This window comes from Electrona antarctica, assembly GCF_951216825.1.
Source record: "Electrona antarctica genome assembly, chromosome: 2".
NCBI lineage: Eukaryota > Metazoa > Chordata > Actinopteri > Myctophiformes > Myctophidae > Electrona > Electrona antarctica.
This window is the reverse complement of record NC_136807.1, coordinates 41,571,371-41,598,003: the sequence shown is the minus strand read 5'-3', so window position 1 is coordinate 41,598,003 and position 26,633 is coordinate 41,571,371. Positions and strand designations below refer to the sequence as shown.

Genomic DNA, 26,633 nt, shown 5'->3' with positions numbered 1-26,633 from the left:
AAGTAAAGCAAAAATGTGAAACGTTTATTTACTTTCGAGTATGCATACATTAAAAGGTTTTAAAACAAAATCTGACATGCCCACACAGGGAAAGGTGCATCATTAGTTAGGAGAGCATGCCATGAAACACACATTAGTGACAGAACAGCCTTAACATTATTAAAAATAAACATTTTCATACACAGTACACTTTTAAAAGAAATGCTGCAAATTTTGCATAGATCTGAGGTAGACTGAGAAAACAGTAGGCAGAGAAATTGGGCCCAAACACGAACCATCTTCAACAATTGCAAAAAGAAAATCTGGCTGCCAAACCAGAGAACTTTAATCAGCCGAATAAATTATTAAACAAGAATACTACCCTAGTTATCAAGCCAATGGCAATCAGCTTGTTACAAGGCAGGATTCAATAGGACTACTCTATATATACACACACACACTACTAAATATACAGCAGTCACAAAGAGCAGCCAATAAGTGTAAGGGAACAATAAAGTGAATAGCAACCACTGTCAGAAACCCACTGTCTGGCACCAAGAGAAAAGCCTGGTTCGGACATTCGTAGCAGGTCAAAAGTCAGACTCATCACTGAAATAGAGGTCATCCAAGTCGTCATCAGAGTCTTCCAAGAGGGTCATAGTGAGGAAAACATCCAGCATTCCAGCCAAAAATTCAGCATTCCGGGGCTGCCGAGAGAAAAGAAAGTTATAGAAGTTGCTGTTGCTCTGACATGCATTTTCTACTGCATACATGTATAACAGTACCATGCGGGTACGTGGTGGACGTGGCATCTTGGTAGATTTATCATGCCAATAAAGGCACTCCGCTCCAAAGGGACAGCATCCGTGTTGTAGGAAGTAACTGCATCTTTTCTTACTGGAAGGGGGGGGGGGTAGATAGGTAAACGGATGCCATATTATTTTCCTGGTGTGATGTAGATGCCATTGTAGAGACATCATATCAGTCAAGAATCAAATTGCATAACCCTAGACAGAGTGAAGGACTCACCTGAATTTCTCTTTGAAAGTAGCAATAAGGCTTTCCTTTGCCTGACCTTCAACCCAGAAATTGTTTGGGACATAAAACGGTGACTTCACACGGCATTGTGGGCATGACCTGAAAGATAACACATTTATAGACATTACAAGTGCAAGCCTTCACAGCATGTAGTGGAGCCATGTGATAATATATGACATTATGGCTAAAATGATGGAGCTGTGTGATAATATTCACTCAAATATAAATAAGAAACATACTTGACCACGTCCTCCCGGAGGTCTTTAGTCTTCCTCCAGGTAACGATGCATTTTAAACAGAAGGTATGATTGCAGTTAGGAAGGATGCCAAAACGTCGCTCCTGTAAACAGGTCTTCTCATAGACCGTGTCCATGCAGATTCCACAGGTCACGTCTTTACTCTGGGTGAAAGCCTCAGTTTCCTCTTGGTTAGCTGAGGCAGCAGCACCACCACCATCTACATCTCTGGATGAAGGCTCTGTTTCATCTTGGTTCACAGAGGCAGCACCTCCGGATGAAGGCTCCTTAACACATAATATCACAATTAAATATAGCTTACTTTGTGAGGAAAGCACATTGTTCTGCAAAACAACACATAAAAACCTGATGAGTTGTCTCTCTCTGAGCCATTTCAGGACTCAGCTGAGGTTTCTGAGAATCAGTTTGATTCCATTTGGCAGCTGGAGAAAAACAAAAGTACAGCATCCTTAAGTTGGGCAACTTCATTCCAATGCGAGGACAACTGAAAATCTTGCATAACTCATTGCATGCTGTGTCTTTAGGGGCTGGAAGGTCCATTACGGTTAGCAAGAGTTAGCAGAGTTTCCAGTGCCTGGAGAGTGAGCTCTCAAGACAATGACATGCCATTTATTCTGATTGAACTTGTTAAATTGCTCTGTATACAAGTGTCTGCCAAATGCCTAAAGTAGAATGCATGGGAAGTACCATTTGTATACGAGTATCTGCTCAATCAATGCCTGTCTGCCATGTCTGTACAATGCATGGGAAGTTTGCCAAATGTATACATCCTCATCACAACACAGCAAGCAAGTAAAAAAAAGCCAATGAAGTAGCCCTTTAAGCAGCAATAATTAATACCACCAATACCTGTTGCCACTACAGCCTCAGCAGTATTTGTCATCATGTGCCTGGATGAATAATCTGTTGTCATGTCCCTGGAGTTGTAACCTGACCGTCTGAGTTCTTCACTTGCAATTTCCTGAACCTGATGGCGGAGCGCAGGCTCAGACCCTCTGCGATCAGGCAGTACATTGCCAGCATAAAACGAAGGAACATCAGCTGCTGAACCTCTCCTACCCTCTACACCAGTAGGCTGAAGAACATGAAGATATCTGCAGACACAAAACGGGTACAGATAATTAAAAAGATAGCCTACTAAAGATATTCAGTAACAACACAAAGAGCAGACCACTCACCTGCACCGATCACCATACCAGCATCCTCCTTTCTGGAAGTACCTGCATATTTGGGCTGATGGCAATGCTGGCCATTGGTGTACATATGCACATCTGGAACCAAAGCTACAAGAGCCATTTAGGAATGACCTAAAAAAAAAAAAAGATAAGAGAAGCATTATAATCATTTGGCAACGTCTACTGGCACCACCTGAGCCACAGCGGTCCATAGGAGTTAACTCCTAACTCTTCGCAGACAAGTTGACAACCTTCTAATCTAAGCTATTGGATCACAAATTGGTGATCTCTCAAGTGTCAGAAATTCAGAATATATGACAGTCATGTATCAGGGATAGCTATATGGACCAGAGCTAAATCTCAATACAACGCAACATGGGAAAACGTTGTCTCCATAAACATTCTACAACGTTGGTAGCCAAACGGTACCACAATATTATTCAAGGGAAAAACTTTACTCCAAAGTTGTTAAGAAGAGTTGCTGGAAAAGGGTAGTGTGTAAAACGTCGAGAGATGTAAAAATGTCATAGTCGGTTAACGTTATTCCTACCTGCAGGTTAAATTAGACCCAGTAGCATGATTAGAGTGATATGGATATGGAAAACGGTTTGCCATCTTTATCAAACTATAGCCTAAAAACCTCAAAACTTTCCAGACGGAGATTCTTTGCAGCTGCTCAATGCTCATCAAGAGAAGACAACGACACAAGCAGTTAAAAGTGGCAACGTCACATTTCATTAGTAGACAATCACACCACGTGGTCGTGCACACCGACGAGTCAGTGACAACCATAGAGAGTATAAAGAAGGAACACACAACCAATCTCCAAAGACCTACACAACTAATTTAACTCCTCAACCTTTGGAGTTTGTTCAGTTAGAAAGTAGAAACGCATGAGTTTATATTATTTATATTTATATTATATTTAATTCATTACGTATGTTCATAATGTATTGTAGGCCTACATTAATCACGTTGTGTTGTCTCCTTAATAACGTTTGTGGAAGACAAGCAGTTAAACTTTCTGAGACTTTCTTACCTACAAACTGCAAAACTTTGCATATATGTCCTTTCCATTCTCTTCAGTCTCAACTCTCAACAAACGCTCGTCCCTTTTACCAATTCAATTGGCCAACCAATAGAAATGTAGTACAGTCGTCACTCGTCATCCATTAATTTGGGAATATGTTCCGAGAAGAAAGCTGCTTACACCAGCATAGCTAATAGTTATATGGTAAATTAAAATGTGACTATAGGCTACTATAGTTATTGTAACCATTTAGCCTAAAGTAATTTAACATATTTGATTTATAGTTATGCTCTGGTTTATTATAGTTTTGTCAGTTCATTCGTTTGAGACAAGCTTTTTGTTTGGCACACTGCACATACACCAATCATATTCAATGTGTAGGTTACTAAAAGCAATGTTTAAGGCAAAATTCTGAAATGATATCAGCCAGGGGGAAAATATTATCAAAGAGATGGAACACATACAGAGGTAGATATAAGGTAGATAAAGTTTCCCATTGGCTTTCCAGAATGGCACCTACACACTGATAGAATAGAAGTAGGGTGTCATTAATACAATACAGAAGAGAATCAGATCATATGAGATGAATGAAAGCAACATGTTTCAAATTCTTGAATTTGGAAATCCTTTAGGGCCAGATATTGTAAGGCAGCCTTGTGTCAACCCAAGCAAGAGATTTAGCAGTGAAAAAAAAGAATCAGATTTCAGAATCTATTTAGCAGAATGGATTATTTTGCCCACAACGGACTGCCTACTTGTGGTCCAAGTAATCCAAGTATTCATTATAAAGGTTGGTTGCAATAATGTATGAATTTTGGTACAAACCTTCAAAACTGATTGTTATAGATCTATACTACATAAAATGTTGGTTATTGGTGTTGTTCTTAAAAACACCACTCATTCATCATTACAGAGAATATATAATTATAATTGAATTAAAAACAATACCCCATCTAATTATGTTGTACTGTGCAGCACAGTAATTTATAATGATTACCTATCATGTCTTTCAACTAAACAGAAATCTGTTACTTGGGTGAGGACACTACCTTATTTAAGTTAAATGGTATGTAGACACATTGATTTATACTTATATGAACCCAGTCCACTTTACATTGTGTTAATAAAACAAAGCCACCATCAGCTGCAGTAGTAAAAATATGTGATGTAAACAAAAGTCAATTATGCATAAGTAGTTGAACCAAAAAGCCTGCGATTAAGTGAAAACAAAATGACCACAGACCTTGGCATTATAATAAATTCTAGTACAGTACAACCTGACAACTTAATGGTCTCTATTTTGACCTATACCATACAGTATAGTATGTGGATACAGGACATCTGGGCACCTCAATGTAAAAATTGGCTATTTTGTCCAAAATGTAAAAAAATAAATAAGATTTATTTTTTATAAAAATGGTCTTATGTAATATTAGTAAGTATACATGTGCACATGCACAATACATCAGTATCAGACAGCAATTGTAGAAATATTAGACCTTAATTGTTGATTTCTTTAAGCATGTAATGATCATGTATACTTTACTATATATATATATATATATATATATATATATATATATATATATATATATATATATATATATATATATATATAAATAACATTTTGGACAAAATAGCCAATAGAATAGGAAAATGGAAATTCTCCCTTTACAGCAAAACTCTGAGGCAATATCAGTGGGGTTAAGTCTCTTCATCTGCATCCCTCAGCTAATTTTAAGTAGAAACTTGACTGCAGAGTGTCTCTTAAAAATTAAAACAATACAGTCAGTCAGCTAAGTGACCGTTCTGAGAAACTAGAACTTGCAACACATGATTCCAGATCCTGAGCTGGAACAACATTTTGACATCAAACCGTCTTTGTTGTTTGTGTTAGCACTATGTAACTACAGTATTAAAACTGCCTTTGCAGCTAACAATAAAATATGCTTGTGTTCAAAGCAATGCCAATACAGGATTGTGTATGAAAAACTTCTACCATTTCATCCTGAAATGGTATTTAACAGTCTGTGCTGCACAACACTAATACATGTCACTAATACATGTCTTTATATATCTCCTGTAGTAGAGGATGCAGTGAGGTCTCAGACTCAGTCTTTTTTATTTTCTGGACCAGTAGGGCATTTTCGGTGACAAGCTGCCGCAGGTCCGCCATCTTCTGCAACAGTTTTGGGAAGAGGTAGAGAGATTCAGGGTGGTTTACTTGGAGATGCTGGTCCAGGGACTGGAGAATGCTGTCCTGACTCTGCTCCACAAGCTTCACGTTCTGTAGCCCTGGACGGTCTGGAAGGACATAGGATAGGAGACAACAGGAGAACCCAGTTAGCCATGTTATAGCGGCATTCTGAAAATTAAAAAAAAAGGTACCTGGAGGATACGTATATATTAAAAACAGTGGTCAAGTTCATTTTTAAATATGCGCACACACACACACACACACACACACACACACACACACACACACACACACACACACACACACACACACACACACACACACACACACACACACACACACACACACACACACACACACACACACACACACACACACACACATTCTTAGTTTGGGCTCACCTCCACAGAGAATGATGGCAGCAACAAACATAGCCAGGTCGCTGTCATCCAGCTCTAAGGAGTTGAATTTGACAGCAAACTCAAACTTGGGCTCCATGATGTCACTAAAGGGCTTCCGTAGACTCCGCAGGAACTCCCTCGTCACAAAGCCTTTGCCGTTGGCCACCAACAGTCCATCTTTGTTCATGAGAGAGGGGAGCATGGCGAAAATAGCCTCGTGTACCCCATACTTGAGCAAAGTCACCTACAGAATGCAGTGAGACATTGACTGAGCAATACAGACATGCTAACGTAAAGACATACAACATACAATTTTATTCTATGACAAATTTTCTGACAGCATACCTGGTCATTAAGGAAGAGGTCCTCAAACCCTGGAATGCTCTTGGCAAACTCTGTGAGTTCTCTGACTGTCTCCACTGTAGTGCACTGACAGCGGTAGAACACATGGACCCCAATCTCCTTGGTCAGGGGTGCACCTGGAACCAACTGGCTCCACACCAATCCACTTTCAGCCTGCCAGAGAGTATCCATGTCATGGATCACAAAGGGCTGAAAGGAAGAATAAGAATAATCTCCTTTTCAGTGGCCACTTCAAAGAATGAAAATATTGATCTGATATTACATTTTTTAAGAAGTAATTTGTGGGCTTTCTGTTATACACAAGGAATCAAGACAAACTGGTTCTATTACACCATTTGAACGCTTGATTTTATCAGGAACAGTAGAGGGCGCCAATACACAGGTTCATGTATTTTTTTAGTTGCATTGAGATCCCCATAGGGCGATTTTAGGTCGCTTCATATAAGAACTGTGTCTGAAAAATAAACCGACCACCCCGGCCTTTCTGTCAGCCACTGACTTACATTGACAGCAACAGTAGAAAACGCTTACATTTCTTGACACCACCAATATTACAAGCAACCAATATGATGCGCAAGGCTTGCAGCCAATACCTACAATACTTTCTTTCCCTGTAATCTGTATTCTATTTAACTGCTGCGCTGTCCCTGGCGAGTCATGGCGACTGATTTATCTTACTAAATGAACATGAATGATAGAAAAGTGGTAAGAGAGGGAAGATGTACAGGATTTCTTCTTTGTCGTACATAAATGATTCTATATACAGACAGCAAAACAATCAAGTTAGCCAGCTCAGATCAGCTGTTCTGAGGCTGTGGCGTACCGAATCGTAGCTTGCTTTGCCTGTCAGGATGCTACGGGCCTTCTTCTTGGTCATGCTGAGATTCTTCAGGTAGGCAGTGTTGACCTGCTTAGCCAGGCCTTTAAGATCTAAGCTCCCAGGGTTGCAGATGTTCATTTCCTCTGCCAGAAGGCCTGCCACCAACTTCTTCCTCTCTGCTTCAGGCATACGTCCATATCTGATCGCTGGGAAAACATTTATATTATTCTTCACATTTGCATTATTACCGTGCCACCTCAATAGTTGAGCCACTCTTGTATTTGCAAATGAGTACATTTGCATCAGATTTATAACATAGTTCAATAATTCAAGAGCTTATATTTGTTTTTCCGCCCTCACCATCATGGGACATTCCCAAAGAAAGGCACTTCTGGAAGCGACAATATTGGCACTTGTTGCGATTCTTTTTGTGAATCTTGCAGATGCGCTCACAGCGCTCATACTCCAGCTTCATTCGAATTGTCCGTCGGAAAAACCCCTGTGTTACAAACAAGACAGCATAGAAGGTAAAAAAAAAAGGCTGCACACTCGTAACCACAATGCAACATATATTTAAAAAGAAGAAACCAACGTTTTGACCTAGAAGGGTCTTATATCGTATTTTTTAGTTATAGTTTTCTATTTATAGTGACTCATAGGAATATACTGTGACAACCAGGTATAGTCGGGTGACCACCAGAGAGACGGATGACAGCCGGAATGTAGACGGCACCCGGGTGAGCAGTATGGGTTAGCGCCCCAGCCTGTGTCCTCTGTGAGGAGGAAGCCCAACAACCCTCGGTGAGGCCTTTAGGAGGGCCATGCAAGCAGCAAGCGGAGCTGCAGCACCATTTCCCTGCGGAACCATTGCCCACCACTCCAGAATGAACTATCTGGTGCTGGGACTCTGGTGCAGCTCACAGGTCCTGGGCCTGGTGAGAGCAGGAGTGGACCTGGTGAGATGTAGGAGGGGCCCGGACAGGAGACAAGCCACAGAGCCTAGTCCTTCCATGCACCAGAAGTGTACCTCCAAGCCCTGGCATAGTAGTTCTGGAGTAGTTCCAAAGGATTGTGTGGCCCTGGTTTTGCCCTAGTGGGACTGATTGAGGGTAGCTACTGGGACGTAAGTCGGGACTTGATCACCCCGGCTGGGTCGCCTGAGTGAGGGGTATGATGTTGGAAGACCCGAAACCCCATTGACCTCAGGATTCATCACTGAGGATACGTCCCAGGTGCATCCATGCAATGTATTTTTGAGTGGTGTAAACCACTCCTACAACTGGCTTTGTTAGTTTACGTGTCTGTCCGTCTGTTCGTACCAAAAAATGAGCATGGTGCATTGTGATTGGCCAGAATGAGACATTACGTCACTGACATTACGTCAGTGACCACAGCTGATCAGGCTATATAAGACCTTGCACCACTCAGTTCACACGGGTGTGATTTTTATTAAAATGGGAAAGAAGACAGCAGCATCAGCACAGCTCAGGAAATGCCATTATCATTATTTCTTATCTGAAAGACAGCTAATGAACTGTAAGCCACTAACACCCATACCTTGCAGCCTTCACAGGCATGTACGCCATAGTGGAAGCCAGAGGCCTTGTCCCCACAGATCTTGCACTCCATATTGATCCCAGCGCCTGTGCTGTCCTCTTGCCCAAGACGTAGCTGCTCCGACAGTGAAGGAGATGATGTTTGAGAAAGGTCTTCATAAAGATATAAATGATATTGGGGACAGAGTAGAATATTAACAGTTCACCATGAATAGGGCTATACAATTATATAACAGCTTATATTTCTATATTATCCTCATGTAAGTTACCATAATTTGTAAATAATGTATTTATTTAAAGAAGCACTATGTACTTTTGTATGATTCGTGAAATATCAGAAATATCACTAGTTGTGCTGATTAGTGATTTAGACAGAGTTTTGTCAGAGCAGCAGCATTATTGGCTTAGGAATGGAACAAAAAAGGACAGGTCTACAATCCGGTATTTTAAAATCAGTTATTATGGTGGTACTTGGAGAGGTATTTTCTGAGGTGGTACTTCAGTATAAAAAGGTTGGGAACCAATGGTCTACACTCTACAGAGTAAAGACCCCCAGCCCATTTAATGGTATTTCTATCTCTGGGACCCCAATTTATATAGTAAAATCAATGTTAATTTATCTCTGAGAGTGTACAAATGGAACCAAATGGACCCGGGCCGTTAGGGTCCATTTGGTTCCATTTGTACACTCTCTGAGTTACAGACCCATAAGAGTCCATTTGGTAAGGGTTCCTAATTATTATTTAGCTGGGACCCACTGGAACTCCCTCATGGACCCCTGGGGGTCCCTTGACCCCACTTTGGGAACCACTGATTTAGATCATGTCAAAGGTCATGTATCACCTAGACACAGGACATGGCACAAAGTTTGACCTGATGGTCAACATTCAATTTATCCCCTGAGCAAGCAGAAAGGTTCCATTATCTCAGGGGTAAAAAATGTCAGCACTTCCGGGTTCAAATCCGAGGAAAGATCTACAAATAGTGCAGCTTTAACTGTGATAAAAAATGCTCAAATAAGGTTCTGTGTAAGCTCTGCGTGACATTAGAGTTGTGTTGTCTCACCTGTGTAGTTGGTGGAAGCTCTAGTTCTGGTTGGGCTGTAATCATTGTTCACATCCTGTTCCAGCATCTCTTTCTCTGCTTTCCGATATTCTTTAAAAACAATTCTTGAAGTAGCAGATCCCCCTCTGTTTTCCGACTCTTCCTTCTCTCCATCCTGCTCAACATCTTGCCTGGCTTTCAGCTTGGTCGGATCCTGCACTACTGTCCTCCTGCCTCTATTTGAGGCTCCAGACTCAGCCATCCTCCTCACGTCAGCCATTACCTGGGGGATGTTTGGCTCACAGTGGCCATTCACCCTCTCCCTCTTCTCTGTGGCAGGTGGCTGAAACCCATCCATGGTGTCCGTTCTGGCTAACAGAGAGCTGCACCCCTCCTGGGTCACGTTGCCTTTGCCAACATAGCTCACCTATATAAAACATTTAAAGAATACATTGAAAAGAATACATACTAAATTAATCACCACAAGAAAGGGAACATGATGTGGATGTACACCTAAAGTAACAAACAGTCCCAAATTCAATGATATGCACTTTTGCACAATGAGTTTCAGTTTCACTATACAGCGAGTAGTTAAAGATCAGATCAGATTACTTGCCTGACAACTCCATGGGCAGCCAATTTAGAAAATGTGGCAGTGCCACACTTGCCAAAAATAAATGATATATTATGTACTTCTTATCTGAGCACAGATTACAGCATGGTTGACAACTAGGAACTACAGTGAATAGTGATTTAGTCACACAGTCACAGATACTTTGTACTGTGTAAATTGAAGCCTGATTTTTTTGGCTCAAGTCCAATAATTGTACTGGGTATAAATTGGGGTTCATAGACGGGCATTCATTGGTCTTGTCACCACCACCAAATACATGAGTATTACCCCGTAAACATTTTTTACTAGTACGTTTCCATTCAAGGGCAATTGTTGGGGCTGTACAGACTTGTCATCCAAAGAATAACCTGTCACACTGGTTCTCAGAATAACTGCTGCTCTTGACTTTTCATGAGTCTCTGAAACTGCATTCATGATGGGGGTCGAGATGAATGAGTAAATTATACAAAGACAGGGAGGCCTACCATGAAAGTTACAAAGTTATAAAAATTAGTGTAGGTAACGTTAACCCTTGCTAAAATAGCAACTTACCATAAATATTGACTGACAACTGGCGACCTCTGTTCAATTGTTTACATGCAGGGGCGACCAAAATTCCTGTCTTTAAATAGCTGGCCAGCGAAATTACCTTACCTAGTCAATGGTGCAGGTGGTCTTCTCGAATATTGCGGAATATGATGAGAGATTTTTCCTGATGGCAAAAAAATAAAAAGCCAACCTCTAGTCTATGCCACCAGGGTAGACGTCCCGTCTTTGATTGATTGTTGACGAGTTGTGTGGACACTAGCAGGAGTTAGCATTGGTAGCTAACGTTAGTTAGGCTTCTGACAACACGTCAAGGATTCCAGCCTCCGTGCAGACAGACACGAGCAAACGAATCTCTTAGCTCAGCAGAAACAAACGATGACCTTAACTTGTACTTTTTTCTGCCATATCAAACAGAGATAAGCATAGCAAGCAAAGTGAACTGATACTGTGACAGACTCGCTCCAGCATTGCTTCACTCTCTCCAGTCTCGACCAACCTCCCTTTTTCGTCTGCCATAGGGAACAGCGCCCCCTTTCAGTTAAACTAACTACGGTAAGTTTTATTTTTTAATTTTTAAAGCCCCCTTGTATTTATAGGTGGGTGTGTGTGTGTGTGTGTGTGTGTGTGTGTGTGTGTGTGCCAAAAAAATGAAGATGCATTGATTAGAATCTTTAGAGGATCTCACTTCTGTAACATTTTATTACACACACACACACACACACACACACACACACACACACACACTAAATGTGAACAAGGTGGACCCTCTTGTAAACAAGTCTAGTGCTTTATTGATCGTCCACTCACAGTTAACAATTTTTTGTATTGAGTTGTGCTTGAAATGTACTGTAATTCTGAAAACTGTTAATACATACTTCAATCAAACACACACACACACACACACACACACACACACACACACACACACACACACACAAACATTACACAAGCACACACAAAGCAGAAGTGGCGAATGCAATGGAATTATGGAAACTATTCTAGACTTCTGTAGCCTACCACAACAAATGTTAAATTTTTTGTTGAATATCAGCAAATATAAAACAGGCATGGTAATGTAGCAATTAATATTTTATTACAAAACCAAGGTTATAATACATTTTGCAGGTAGCCTATGTTTCACATTTAGATTGCCCTATGGGCAGACAGAAAAAGACGTGCCGTAGTATTTACAATTTTACACGCATGTTAACTATCAATAGAAACAGGAAGCATACAACTTACTTCTCTCTGTGACTCTCTTTTTCCCGGTTATTGTGGTCTGATATGAATAGTTTCTAAGGTAAAATTACTAAAACCACACTTTTTCCACAAAAGTTAAGCAATTTGACTTTGCAGCTTCACCAAATTATAAAGAAGACTTCAATTAATACATTTCTCCCATCAGCATTGGACATTAAGCGACAAATGCCTTGTTGCACTCTTAATTAAGATTCAAAAGATAAATGATCACGTTAGTCTTGTTTTCTGATCTAAGGTATTGTTTGTGACCAGATGAGTCCTCATTCCTCACACAAGTCGCAGTCAATATATTAAGCAATACAAAATAATTAATTTGTCATTAAAACATTTTAAAGTATTACTGTCAGTGACATGATGTGAGTAATTTTGATGGTTTCAAATGGTTGTAAACTCAGTACCCGCCACTCTACCATATAGCATCCCTTAAACTATTTTTCTTCAAGTGGCCACTTGGTGGGAATATTGTTCACAGATTCATGCCCTTTTCTGAGATATTGTCCCCATCGGAATGTCTCAAGTAAGACATCACAGCCAAGAAAGGCTCTGATGTGTGTATCTATGGGATGTCCATGTCTCCATTTGAGGATTTAGAGAGGTGTTTCTCTTCCTCACAACCAGCATTGTTTTTGACATTCTCCTTGCTCTCCTCATCTCTCCCAGATCGCGGTCTGATCCGATGTAGTCCAGGGTCTCTCTGTGTGGGGAGCTGGACGGTGCAAGAGCTTCCTAGAGATGGTTTTTTTTCTAAAACATTGAACAAGACCATTGAAAAAGAATATTTAGTTACTGTGTGAAGAAAATGAAAGTATTCATTATAAGATTGGCAGATACCATCAGATATTAAGTCTATATTTCAGGAGTTGTAGAAATAGGCTAGAAGGCACTGAAAAAAAGTGTATATATTTTTTATATTGTATATATATAAATAGATGCATTGTGAGCTTGTAGATCGGTTATTTTTGAAAGTGTATGAATAGTGCTTAAGTGGTTAAGGCATTGGAATTTGGCAACACTGCAATATTTTACCACAAGAAAAAAGAGGTACATCTTTCAACATGATGCACACATGATGCAAAAGTACAAGTGTTTATTCACTGACCTATATAACCCCAGAGATGAGGTATTTTGCACAAACATAAAAGCAAATGTACTTACACAACATGAGGAAATGTGGCTAATTTTGAGATAAAGCAAATACAACAGTAACAACACTATTGTGTCATAAAACTAAAACGCTCATTATTTAAGATTACATACAGCACAATACAGCAACTTATGTGTATATTGCTGTGTTGTTGTTGTTGTCATCGTCGTGTTTTAATCTATCAAACAATTCTTAAGTATGAAATGCTACCATACAATGGAACCGTAAAAAACAGATTAGTGTAAAACTTTATTTGCAAATGTGTCACATACCCCCTGGTCCAATCGGTCGCATTAGTCTGACCATCTGTACATTCCAGTGTTTGACATTGGTACTGGCTTGGAAAAGCTTCCTCTGGGCAGTCTGTCAAACAACAATAGAGACTCCTATGAACCTCAAAGCTTTTTATGTGACTATCCATGCTTTGCTATGAAACAAGCAATGAATTATTTTTTGGATGTCGTTTTATTTCTTACAGCTTACTTTTTTACATCTGCAATGCATCATGCAAAAAATCATAGTGAAAAAATGTAATGCATACGTACGTTTACCAAGCGACACGGTTGTGCAACAAAGTATAAATTAGACGTTACCACCACGTCCTGCTCAACTCTGTGTCGGTTGGCACGGACTTCCTGCAACTGCTTTTGGGCCTCAACCAGAGACTGAGACTTGTTCTCCATCTCCTGCTTCAGCTCTTGTTTCTCCCTCTGGGTCTTCAGGATGTACTCCTCCTGCTCCTCCTGGAGCGCCATGAGGGCCTTCATCTTCTCTTCCTCCTCAGCCAGCAACCTGGATGCAACAAGGCACATGTCTGTTGCATGATTAATGTGACTCCACACACAGCAAAACCTAACTCAGGGTGTAAAAATGGGCCTGTAATGGTTTACAAGTTACATTTGCACTGATTTCACTGTGTAGTTGTTTTAGATGATCAAAGGAATACAAATGTTTCTGTGAGTGATGCTTAAATACTTGTAGATTGTGCATGAACATTTAATCTGAAGCTAAGACAGAGTGCAGACAAACAGATGTGATTACAGCACTTGACAACTTCCTCTGTTGGCAGGTTTACTTCCTCAGGAACATAGTGTAATATGACCCGCTTTCACCAGCAGATTATTGGCTTCACAGATGCTTCAATAAATTCTGTCTTATACATATTAAAAAGACAAGCTAAAACAGGATGACCACAGGGTGGCCATAGCTTTAGTGGAGAGGTCGTCTGGTAATCAGAATGTCACCACGTTGCCAACCCAAGACACTTATTATTACCGGTAACCGTTAACTGCTCCCCCAGAGCACTCATTACAAATAAATCACACCCGTGTGAAGTGAGTGGTGCAACTCCATGTGGGCCCCCGGAAGTTCCAGACCCACAGAGCCCAGGGTGCAGGCCCGGTTCTGGCGAGCCGCCCCACGTCCAAAACGGTTGAGAAATGACAGAGTTACCGTGTGGGGGTCCCCGGGGGGTCCCCGGAAGTTCCATACCCACAGGAACGCGCCCAGGGTGCCGTCCCGGTTCCGGCGAGCCACCCCGTGTCCGAAATGGTTGAGAAATGACAGAGTTACCGTGTGGGGGGTCCCTCTACTGTACTGTCCTGTCACTGTACTGTCACACCCAAAATCACGTAATGGCTGCTAAAAACTCAGCTTCCCATCATGCAGCTGTGCACAGTGTGAAGCTCAACAGCGCCACATGGCTGCTAAAAACTCAGCTTCCCATCATGCACCTGTGCACAGTGTGAAGCTCAACAGCGCCACTTTGTCACCTGTTGGTACTATAAACAGACATACTGGTACATATATACATGCATACATGCACGTATACAAAGGGACACACATTGCTGGGCATTGAAATGTGCTGCACCCTATGGTTGCACCACTCAAGAAATCACACCCGTGTGAAGTGAGAGGGGCTCTTATCGTCATACATCATCTCAGTCCGGCCAATCACAAATTGCATCCTCACAAAAAGCCAAAATCAACCAATCCTCTTATTATCATACAACAACAACAGCCAAGGGCTGGGTTTCCCAAAGGAAATATGCATAGTGAGTATGCGTGTGGTTCTTCTCAACAACACCCCCTTTCACTGTGAACATAGATATTCCGTGCATAGATGTGCCACGCAATCGTAGGCATGAGGCCTGGTATGGTAGGCCTGAGGCCTATATTGGTAGGCCTACCATACCGGCCTGACCGGTCAATAAAAGAATGCTGAATTAACTAGCTTGTATTGGTAACTTTGACTGCACAATAGCCTCCCATTTAACCTCCTTGTCTAGGCCTATATTTATTAACCCACAATCGAATGTTATTCAATTTAATTCACTTGCACAATGGGACAGTAGTGTTTTCATATAGGCCTACATTTACCTTGCCGGCATCAGCCGCATCACTTTGCCTCTGAAATTGAATGTAATAATATTTGGACTGCTGGACAGCTGACAGTATCACTCTCTTCACTCTTAAAGGGAAACAGGTTTGCTTCTAAATGTATTCCTGCAGGAGGCCTTACGTGCGCAATGAGGACAGGTATGGCTGTGCTCTAGTCTAGGTTGTCTATTTCTATGTTGTTGTGTTTGACAGTGTTTCCCAAAAAACGACATAGTGTCTGATTGGCTGCCATGCAGCCAATTAGGCCGCACACAGGCTTCTGTTTGCGGCCTAGAGGGGTGTGTTCAAGCTACGTGCAACACAAAATGTCTTTGGGAAACCCAGCCAAGGGCTTTTGTCTTCAATGTTTGTGTTTACACAGTTCATAAAATGTTCGTGGATCGGCATGTGTGGGGGTGAGGGGGGGTCGAATCCTTGGTAAAAATACCAAGGATTCGACAGTGATGTCACTGTTATGCTATGCAACACAGAAATAGCAAGGATTCGACAGTGATGTCACTGTTATGCTATGCAACACAGAAATAGCAAGGATTCGAAGCTGTTTAGAAACCACAGTCAGTGACATCACTGACAACTCCTTGGTATCTTCATGCTACTGAGTCAACCTTTCCACCGCTGTTAGGAAAATCCTGGTAACGCAAGGTTATAGATTCATGGCCGGTCCCTTCTCGCATACCAGTGGCAAATGTGCCACGTACCGGCACCGGTACACGTACCAGTGGTTGGTACCCTCTTCCATAGAAGGCATCAGCATGATGACATAATAATGGGAAATCCCATAGACCCACATGACGTCAGAAGTTAGAGAAGTTAACCACAAAAAAAGAAAGAAAAAAAAGAAACAGTTTGCTGAAAGCTACAGTATTATCTTCATCTTGTTTTCCGAGAGCAGTCACATGGTTGTTGTGTGTGGTTAACAGTTGCAACATACAGTTAACACCATACCCAGCCTGAGCGTAACGGAATGCCTCTTCATCCCGCCTGGCTTTGATCTCCTGCTGTAGAGCCTCCTCTAGACGCTTCTGCATCTCCTCCAGTTCCTGGATCCTCTTCCTCTGCTTTTCTGCTTCCTCCTCTTTCAGTACCATCTCTGCCTGCATGCTGGTCCGTGCCTGAGACATGTAGAAGGAAATTAAAATGAACATCTGTTAGACTACCTCAGTTCTACAGCAAATTGCAATTATGGTTTTCACTTATTCTCACACTATCAGCAATAAACCGGAATAAAGTAAGGTTACGGATGTAGTTCCTAACCTGTAGAAACCTAGGGAGTCTATATGTTTTGCTCCATCTTATAGCTGCTTGCAGCTCTATTTTGTATTTATTTGAATAATGAATTGATTCAGAGCACAACGATTTGAGTGAGTCTGGTCTTTGTCAGGCGGTTAGACTCCCCTCCCGTTCCGTTACCATCCTCACCTGCTCAGCCTCACGAAGCTGCACCTCCAGGGCCTGCTGGAGCTCCTCGTGCTGCTGACGCCTCCTTTGCTCGTCTTGCTCCATGAGAACCTGAGCCTGCCTCTGCGCCTCTTTGAGGAGCTCCAGCTCTACCAGCTTACGCTCCCGCTCCTCTTGCAAGGCTCGTAGCCTCTGCAACTCCTCCTCCTTGGCCTGGCGCCTCTTTTCTCGTTGCTCGCGCTGCTCACGCCGCTTCAGCTTCAGGTCTTTGTGAAGGGAGGTCTTGCCCTCTACGTGCAACCTGATGGCGATTTGAATGGCTGGGCACACAGGAGAGAGAAATGCTCCATTGTACGGAAATAGCCAAAAATTGCAGATACGCAAGCTTGACACTGTGAGCTTTGGATCTGCCATTTTCGGGGACACAATCAACAGCATACGAAGCTTAAATTATGCATTAGCCAGTTACCAAACGTTGGGGCGAGGCGTAAGTGTGCCTTGGGATTGGGTAACGACCAAACATTATTATAGCAATAAATACAACTATATGTTATGAATATTGTTAAAAAGGACCCCTGGCTAATAAGACATATATATGCATTCTATTGCCGTCTATAACTAAAATAAAAAAATAAAAACACCTTAACTATTTTATTTATTTTATAAATAGATAATCTTTCACTCAATAGAGATAACTCCCGTCGCAAGTTGATGATGTAATTTGTCCATGTGTGTCCACTGTCCAGCACTCCAGCCCTATGGAATGTATATTACACGTGTTAATAAAAATCACACCCGTGTGAACTGAGTGGTGTAAGGTTTTATATAGCATGATCAGCTGTGGTCTGACGTAATGAAATCACACCCGGATGTGATTTCACAACTGGCTTTTTTTGTGCAGAAAAAATGAGCATGGTTGCTACGGTCATCCAGTTCACCCGGGTGTGATTTAATTACGTCAGAAATTATTTTGAACATAGCAACCATGCTCATTTTTTTCTGCACACAAAAGCCAGTTGTAGGAGTGGTTTACACCACTCAAAAAGGAGGTTATTTAAAATATTGCTGTCATGATGATGTACGACGATAAGAGCGCCCCTCGCTTCACACGGGTGTGATCTTTTAGTTATATAGGGTAATTATAATGTATTAATGCATATTTGTCTTATTAGCCTTTATATTTTCAACCTGACTTCCCTATTTTGGGCCTATGTTTTAATTGCCCATTGGTGTGCCTTAAGGTGGCCTTACACTAGCTGATTTTTTTCAATCTGAAATCTGATAGCACCACACACTACAGGATAATCGGAGCGGGGGAGAGCAAATATCAAACATTCTTGATGTTGATCGGGCCGATCCCGATCGCGCTTTGAGCGGTCGGGCACCCCCCGAGCGTCAAAAATGCCAGATTATCGGCTAGTGTAAGGCCACCTTTAGGCACAACAACTTTGAAAACCACTGCTGTGAGCACTTATATTTTTTGATGAGAGAATATGACAGATTTGTGAAATGTAAATAATCAACATGAACATGAAGAACTAAGCGTCAAGTGACCCTTCTGACCTGTAGTCCATTCCTGTCTCTGTTTGGTGTCTGAGGCACTCATCTCATAGGTCTTAGAGAAGGTTTTCAGGCAGAACATGCATCTCTTCCCATCTCGGTCTGACACAATCTGTCCACACACAAACTTTAATTTTAAAATAGACCATCAACCAACAATAATATAGGATTGACTGAGTTGAGTTCATTTAGGACAATGGTTCTCAATGTGGGGTCCAGGAACCCCTTGGTGGTGTTCCAAAAATAAGGAACAGGTGACATAACGCTTCACAATGCAAGGCGTTGTGAGCTGAATGCTGATTGATCTTTTATTTTTTAAATAATAAAACACTTGTGCCAAGTACAGTACCGTATGTATCAATTCGGGGTTCCTTGACATGAAAATATTTGAGAACCACTGAATTAGAAAAGTGGCCCTGATGAACTTGAATCATATACCGTTGGCTCCATGTGTTGTGGTAAGACATGCTTTTCTGACATTTGTTTGACATAGAGAACATATTTTTTGCTTAAAACAGTAAACATACCGGTACTATACTAAGTAGACATCGAAATAGATTATTTTACTAGAGACAATTGTCTTTCTATATAAGTTGAAAGAGAACAGCAAGAGCTTTGGAGTCATTTGCACATTGTTTGTCTAGTGAAGTGACATTGTCCTAGCTGTTATTGTCCTATCTTGGAAATTGTTATTGTCCTGTTCCAAGTGGAACTTTAATCAAACCCAATTCCTTTATGTCACATACTGGCAATACAGTGATTATGAGTTCTGACAATATGCTACTTGAAGTAGTATTTTTAACCAGTATAATTTCCCCAAAATGTCCTCTACTTGTCTACTTAATGTGAAATTGCTTCTCTGGGCTGCTTACCTCCACACAGCAGTTGGCATCTAGAGCTATGTTTCCCTGGCAGTCTTTACGAGCCTCGCAAGTGTAGTAGGCCAAGTTACTGGGTCGTAGGGTAAACCAGCGTTCCTTCCAGTTTCTTCTCAACTGACCCTTTTTCCACAAATAGCCCTGGATGCATCCCAACATACAGTATACTGATTACTGACAAAGAAACAGGCTTTATAGAGACCCAAACAGGCAACTCTAAATATGCTGCCATTGCCAGACTGATCATCACAAACGTTAACAGTTGTGATCCCAGGTGATCAGTCTGGCAATGTCAGTCCAAACGCTAATGGCAGATAGGTTTGTTACCTCCTTGAGGATATCACCAGCTATTTCCCTGTACACTTCTTCTATAGCCATACTGACTATGCTTTTATCCATTCCTCTGGTTATCCTCCCTGAGTTCATCATCTCCAGAAAAGCCCAAACGATGAAGTTGTTCTGTTGCATTGCATCTTGGGAAAGGAATTCTTCTAATTCACCACAGTTGAGCTCAGTGCCCATAGCCATGCATATCTTCTTCAATAGGTACTCCACCTTAAAACACAGGGAAAACAACCACGCCTTGAGCTCATGCATACAGATAAGGTGAAAGCGCACAACACAGTTTGCATTTGATTTGATCACTTGGTAGACAATCGTCAATATTATCCATTTTGAACTTAGTTGACCAATGTCCTCTGGGACTCTATACTAGGTCATCTAGTATGTGCCTCTACACTAAACCTCTTTCCCGAAAATACTTGATCTACAAGCTCACAATGCATCCTGTTGTAAGGCATTGTGACCATACTATGTTTTCGCTCCTGTCCGTCCATCCGTTAATGTTAATGTGTGTGTGTGTGTGTGTGTGTGTGTGTGTGTGTGTGTGTGTGTGTGTGTGTGTGTGTGTGTGTGTGTGTGTGTGTGTGTGTGTGTGTGTGTGTGTGTGTGTGTGTGCGTGCGTGCGTGCGTGCGTGCGTGCGTGCGTGCGTGCGTGCGTGTGTGTGTCTGGCACTGTTGGACAGACACTCCCAGTAGGCCAAGGAAGCTCCTCCACCCCAGTTAAATCGGCCTCAGTGTGGTGCTATATAACAAAACAAACAAACTTCCCTGGATTCTTTGGATCATGATACATCAGATACAACTCCCCATGATAAGGCCATGCCCATTTCCACCTAACAAGAGTTTTCTTCAAAACCCACTTTTTGCTGCTCCTGTCTACAATCAAAATCTTTTTCCTGGATTACTTGAATGAGTTGGATCATAACACAACTTAAAACACACTTTTTGCTACTCCTACAGATTTTGTACAAAACTCTGGAGTCTTGTGATCAAAATGTATTAGTCAAATCCTTCAGCTGCCTTCCATTCCGCCCACCTTCTTTTCCCCTCACTGTATATGTTTCTTTTCCCTTTTTACCTCCTTTATGATGAATTCCTGTTCTGTTCTTGACTACCGGTATATAGAAGTACCTATTTGTACGTCTCTAAATGTTTTGATGAATTGAACAAGGTGGACCCTCTGTGTAGGTGGACCCAAGTGTAATGTTTAATTGGGTCGTCCACTCACAGTTAAGTCTTTGTATTGAGTTTGTGCTTGAAATGTACTGTAATTCTGCAAACTATTAATAAATATTTCACGCACATTTCTAGATGGTTTTGTTTGGGAATTTTCATGTTTTTCAGATTTTCCGCAGTACAGTATACAAGCAACTCCACCCATTAAAGGTTAGGTATACGGTTTGCACTATGGCTGTAGCGGTTACGAAAGTCAAACTACAGGAAACTAAAACGCAAACTGCAAGACAGCAACAAGCCCACACTTCTGCCGCAAGAACAGGGTGTTCAGTGAAGGAAAGAAACTGTGGTTTAGAAATGTGGCATTATATGCTTCAGGGCAGGCTATAGATTCCTGATTATTTTATAGTTTAGTCACAAATAAATGTAGAGAAAAGTATAATACACATTGGTGTTGAAATATGGGTGGTGGGTGAGGTGAACCAACCTCATCAGGAACCATCACTAAAGGGTATTTGTCCTCAGACAGGAAGTTGAAGAGACACCAAAGCCGAAAAGCATCCTTTTCTGGCAGCAGAGTTTCGCTGCTCCTGTCTGGTCTGTAGTTTTTCTTTGCCGTAAGAGTCCAACAGAGCTCATCAACATCTTCCTTCTTAAAACAGCCTTCTTCAACCTTGGGACATAACATGCATAACACTGGTCAGGTATCAATTCATAATAGACATACAAATTTTGACCCAAATTAACCAAATATTCATCTCTGTCCATGACCCATGTCATGATGTATGATAACTTGGCATGTAACAATACATCGTAAATCGATTAAAATCAATTCAAATTTGTGACCAGTGGTGGAAAAAGTACTCAATTGTTTTACTTAAAGGGGCATTCCACTCATTTTCAACATTTTACTATGTCATTAATATACCTTAGAGCTGTTCTGTGGAAATAATAAAAAAGTCCCCCCATTCTGTGTTTCCTAGAACTAGAGGTCTGACAAAAATAATTAACATGGTGAAACACATCTTGATGATGTCATCAAGATGTGTTTCACCATGTTAATGATTTTTTTCATAATTACAGTTCTAGGAAACACAGAATGGGTGGGACTTTTTTATTATTTCCACACAACAGCTCTAAGGTATATTAATGACATAGTAAAATGTTGAAAATGGGTGGTTTTCCCCTTTAAGTAAAAGTACCAATACTGCAATTTAACTAACTACGTTACAAGTACGGAATTGAAAACGTACTTGAGTAAAAGTACAAAAGTATTGGCATCAAAATGTACTTAAAGTACTAAAAGTAAAAGTATTCATATTGCAGAATGTCACATTTCACAAATTCAAAATGTGTAGAAAATCTATTGAAAATAGCCGATCTACGGCTATTTTCAAATGGCCGAAATGTATAGGGTTGAAGTGGTTAATGTATCCTTTCTAATCAAAATTAAAATCGCTAAAGTAAAAGTACAAATTTTGGCTCTGAGATGTAGTGGAGTAGAAGTACTGGAAATTGGAAATACTCAAGTAAAGTACAAATACCTCAACATTTTATTTAAGTACAGTACTTAAGTAAAAGTACTTAGTTACTTTCCACCACTGCTTGTGACAATTTAAATTGCGATTAAATCGCAAACAGCAGAGGGTGTAAAAAAGAGAAAAAAATACAGGATCTTTGTAAGAGGATTGATACAAAGGTTTTTCAGTCATTTGCTACTGTATTGAAAGGAGGATAAGAGATACAATCAATCAATTCAATATACAACATGGATAGATGTGTTTGTTTGTAGCACCTTGTCCAGGATATATTTATTGAGGTAAGGCATATAGCCCTGGCTGGACACTGGTCCGTCGTCATCATCCCTGAAGTGCTCCTCTAAAGCCACTGGGTCATGTGGTATAGACAGGACTGTGCACAGGTTATGAGAAAGCACCTGGAATACAATAAAGTGAGCAACGAAGGTTATCACAAGGAAAACCTGAAAATTGAGAAATACACTTGACATTTTTCTTAATACTATGCAGATAATAGCTGTATAATTTCTTGTTAGAAAAAGGAGATAAAAGATCTATCACAAAGAGGTACTTCGTTAATACCCGTTATCCAATCTTGGAGCACAGACTTGGGATTAGAACATCATCAATCTATCAATTGGACCAGAGTGTGGGGAAATATTATTATGGCATCACAAAACCCAAATCATCAGCAGATTCATTTCAATTTTGTCCATAAAACATATCTAACCCCCCAGAAAGCTTATAGAATGAGACGTGCTATTTCACCAAACTGTACACTCTGTTCTTTAAATACTACTGGTACCTTTATACATATGATGTGGGAATGCCCCACAGTCAAAAGTTTCTGGGAACAGATAACTCATTATCTATCTAAAGTATTACAAAAACATATTCCCTGTTGTCCTAAATTATTGCTCCTTAATGATGATTCTTTAACTTTAAGTATTGTTCAGAGACGATTCTGGCTGGCAGGAAGTACCGCTGCAAAAAAAATGTTGGCACTGCGATGGCAAGCTCCACATTCTCTGCCCTTTAATCAATGGAAACATTTATTAACTGATGTTGTAACAATGGAGCTTTCTACAGCTAGATTGAATGGTGCAAATTATCAAACAATAGATAGCTGGAACCATATTCTCTATCAAGTTAGGACCTCTACTGTATAACTAGCATGACATATATAACTAATTATATCTGTATAATCCCTTTTTTTTTTTTTTGGTCTTTGTTGACATTCTTGCTCGTATCTTTTTCTTTTCAGGCCTATGACGGGGTGGGTTGGGAGGGATTAATTTATTGTTCTTTATTTACAATTTGTTTTGATATATGTTTATGTTGCATTTAATTGTTATCATTACTATATTTTTTCTTTTTTTTTTTTTTTTTGTCAACGGTGGTTGGTGCAGGGGTTTGGGGGTAGGATTTAAAAAAAAATGAGGCAAGGGGCAAGCCACTGATAATAATTTGAATTACACTTTGTGTGCACTTTCTTGGTATGCCTGTACCTGTGCCTTTCATCCAAAAAATGAAATAAAAATATATCCAAAAAAGAAAAGAAAAAGGAGATAAAACAACTGGGATTAAACATTTTCACCCTTAAAGATTTCATTCATTGATATACTGGCATCGACTATAAATTATTGGCCTGATCGCAAATAATTGTGATTACCATAGCACTGCCATAGCACTTGCACTAGCCTCGACGACAGGCGTATGCAAAGGCTAAACTTATGTAACTTAGATAACATTTTATGTAGACCGTCCTACTGTAGCACTCTATGGATTTGTTTTTACGTCCAGATAACCCGTCCAAGACAGGCTTCATACGCACCTCCTATAGTACTATATAGTGTATAGCTTAAATTCATTGTACAGATATTCTACTGTTAGACGGATGTCAGTTTGTTAGCTTGCTTATGATTCCTGATGACTATTTTCTATGTATTTGATGTATTAACATGTATTGTTATTGCTTACTGTAAATCACTCTGGATTAAGAGCATCTGCTAAATACCTAAACTGTAAATTATCACAATTAATTTTGCATTATCTGCATAATGGTCAGAATTGTGTTGAAGTGTTGAAAAATGTTTATACATTTTCAAACATTAAAAAGAAAAGGTCAATGCACTATAAAGCCTGCTCGTAGCTCCAAGACTTTCATGTATTGCTTTACTATAAAGCATATCTGTTTGCACTGTGACCAATTTCTGAAATTGAAAGGCATAATTTTGACATATCTGATGTATTTTATCAGATAAACATCCTCTGTGTTTTGAAATACCACATCCTGTCTCTCTCAAAGCATTTGCATCAAACCTGCCTCTCATTAACATTACCGGTAAACCCTATATACTTTCTTGTACACACTATTTCTTTTCATTTAAAGAGTTTGAACATATTTGAAAATATACCTAACATATAGGTTTACACCAGGGTTAATGTGGTTAACATATGTGTTCACTTTAATTGTGATTTTATCAAATATATATTCTCCCAAAATGAAATGCATGACACCCCCACCCCCAGCAAATCGAACCCTGAGTGTATAAGAACACTGACACTGGGTCAGCCAGTACACAACAACAGCCTGCCTTCACCTACAGGAATATGCCTGGTCATAACAAGGTTCTGTTGTGAGCCAGGAGCACATGGCTGGATCCTGTGGGTGGCTGGCATGGAGTCTGGTCCAATGAAATGACATAATGATGAAATCAAGTGATCAACACAGTGGCTTCATTGATAGGCACTGCTGGTGAGGACCGTAGCCTACAGAGATAACAATTAACAAGATGCTTCTACTTGGTGTGGGCTGTTTTTTGTTTAGTTTTGCTTACAATGTTCTTTTGATATTTGTGACGTAGTGTATCGATGAGCATACGCTATTCAATGGTCAGTTCTCTGGTCAGGTCCCATCCAGTTCCAGAGTACCAATTGCACTGCACATTGTTACATCATGGGCCGAGTCAAGGCACAACTTAGAGATGAGGGCTGCCATTCATATACAGGCTGAGAACAAACTGCTACTCTCCCGCTCATAGTTCTCAAGACAGAGATGCATATTGTGTGCCTTTCAGTATTGAGAGCATAGGAAATACACTATCAGCAAATTCTTTGCAAGGAACATTGGTTACAAAAGATTTCTTCACACAGGAAATGTCAGTTAGGCTATATAAGTTATATTATATGTCCATCACCTCACCTATTGTTAAAGAACAACATTTTTTAAATAAAAAGGACTAATTTAATAACTTTTCCCATTATAATAACTAATCTTCTGTAACATATTTGCTTCATTTTACGTCACTCGTCCTAGGCTTGAGGACTGCATGATGCTTGTGAGAACGGAAATGATGATTTCTGGTTGAAGAAAAGACATCCAAGTCATTGATCCTGAAAGCATTATCAAATCTCATCCAGTTAGAATATTCTTCCACTCACCTTGAGCTGAGACTTGGATACCTTGCCACTCTTCTCTAGATCCAAGGCTGTGAAACCATACCAAATTGACTTGAGTAATTCTGCACGTAGTTCCATGTCTGCTGCAAATTCACTTTCTGTTCTTGTTTTCTTCTTCTTCCTTTCACAGTTCTTTCTCCTTTCTGGTCTTGATACGTGGCCCTGGTGTGACACAGTGACAGGCAGCCACCCACACACCAAGTGGCTGATAGTGTGACCCTGTTTGTTTTATCAGACTAATTTTAGCGCCATCTGTTGGTGAACCACTGGAGGGACCCCATAGAGTATATAAGGGAGGGACCCACAGTCTAAAAGAATAAACTCCAATCAACGGGTGGTGTCATTTTAAAACACTAGTACCGAATAAGGCTGAAAACTGAAAAGTCAACAGCTACCCTCCACTGCAAGCATAGATTGCAGTACATATTAAAATTATTTAAAATCAGGATCTCAAGGACGGAAACTGTGCAGTAT

General features: G+C 40.5%; 3 protein-coding genes across 5 annotated transcripts; all 3 read right to left on the bottom strand.

Annotated features, from left to right (window-relative positions):
- Positions 1–3: 3 nt before the first annotated feature.
- On the bottom strand, positions 4–3,628 carry mkrn4 (makorin, ring finger protein, 4). Of its 2 annotated transcripts, none has more exons than XM_079524819.1 (8): positions 3,489–3,628; positions 2,453–2,581; positions 2,124–2,368; positions 1,620–1,696; positions 1,257–1,540; positions 1,009–1,116; positions 765–876; positions 4–686 (listed from the first exon to the last, which is right to left on the bottom strand). In XM_079524819.1, exons 1-8 carry the CDS (start codon positions 3,524–3,526, stop codon positions 570–572), a joined length of 1,110 nt encoding a protein of 369 aa, XP_079380945.1. In that variant the 5' UTR covers positions 3,527–3,628; the 3' UTR covers positions 4–569. The 2 variants fall into 2 exon arrangements, with proteins under 2 accessions (XP_079380945.1, XP_079380944.1); XM_079524818.1 differs by lacking the exon at positions 3,489–3,628 and adding an exon at positions 3,000–3,150.
- Positions 3,629–4,414: 786 nt separating this feature from the next.
- ppardb (peroxisome proliferator-activated receptor delta b) lies at positions 4,415–11,564 on the bottom strand. Of its 2 annotated transcripts, none has more exons than XM_079524779.1 (8): positions 11,026–11,564; positions 9,882–10,287; positions 8,818–8,969; positions 7,621–7,759; positions 7,264–7,466; positions 6,423–6,629; positions 6,078–6,321; positions 4,415–5,783 (listed from the first exon to the last, which is right to left on the bottom strand). In XM_079524779.1, exons 1-8 carry the CDS (start codon positions 11,026–11,028, stop codon positions 5,536–5,538), a joined length of 1,602 nt encoding a protein of 533 aa, XP_079380905.1. In that variant the 5' UTR covers positions 11,029–11,564; the 3' UTR covers positions 4,415–5,535. The 2 variants fall into 2 exon arrangements, with proteins under 2 accessions (XP_079380905.1, XP_079380906.1); XM_079524780.1 differs by having other exon boundaries at positions 11,128–11,564.
- A 542-nt stretch (positions 11,565–12,106) lies between these two features.
- Positions 12,107–26,305, bottom strand: LOC306939935 (differentially expressed in FDCP 6 homolog). The gene is made up of 11 exons (XM_079524765.1): positions 26,142–26,305; positions 22,976–23,116; positions 21,668–21,853; positions 19,990–20,217; positions 19,657–19,803; positions 18,788–18,896; positions 17,246–17,544; positions 16,772–16,938; positions 14,020–14,218; positions 13,699–13,789; positions 12,107–13,026 (listed from the first exon to the last, which is right to left on the bottom strand). Exons 1-11 carry the CDS (start codon positions 26,235–26,237, stop codon positions 12,839–12,841), a joined length of 1,851 nt encoding a protein of 616 aa, XP_079380891.1. The 5' UTR covers positions 26,238–26,305; the 3' UTR covers positions 12,107–12,838.
- Positions 26,306–26,633: the final 328 nt, after the last annotated feature.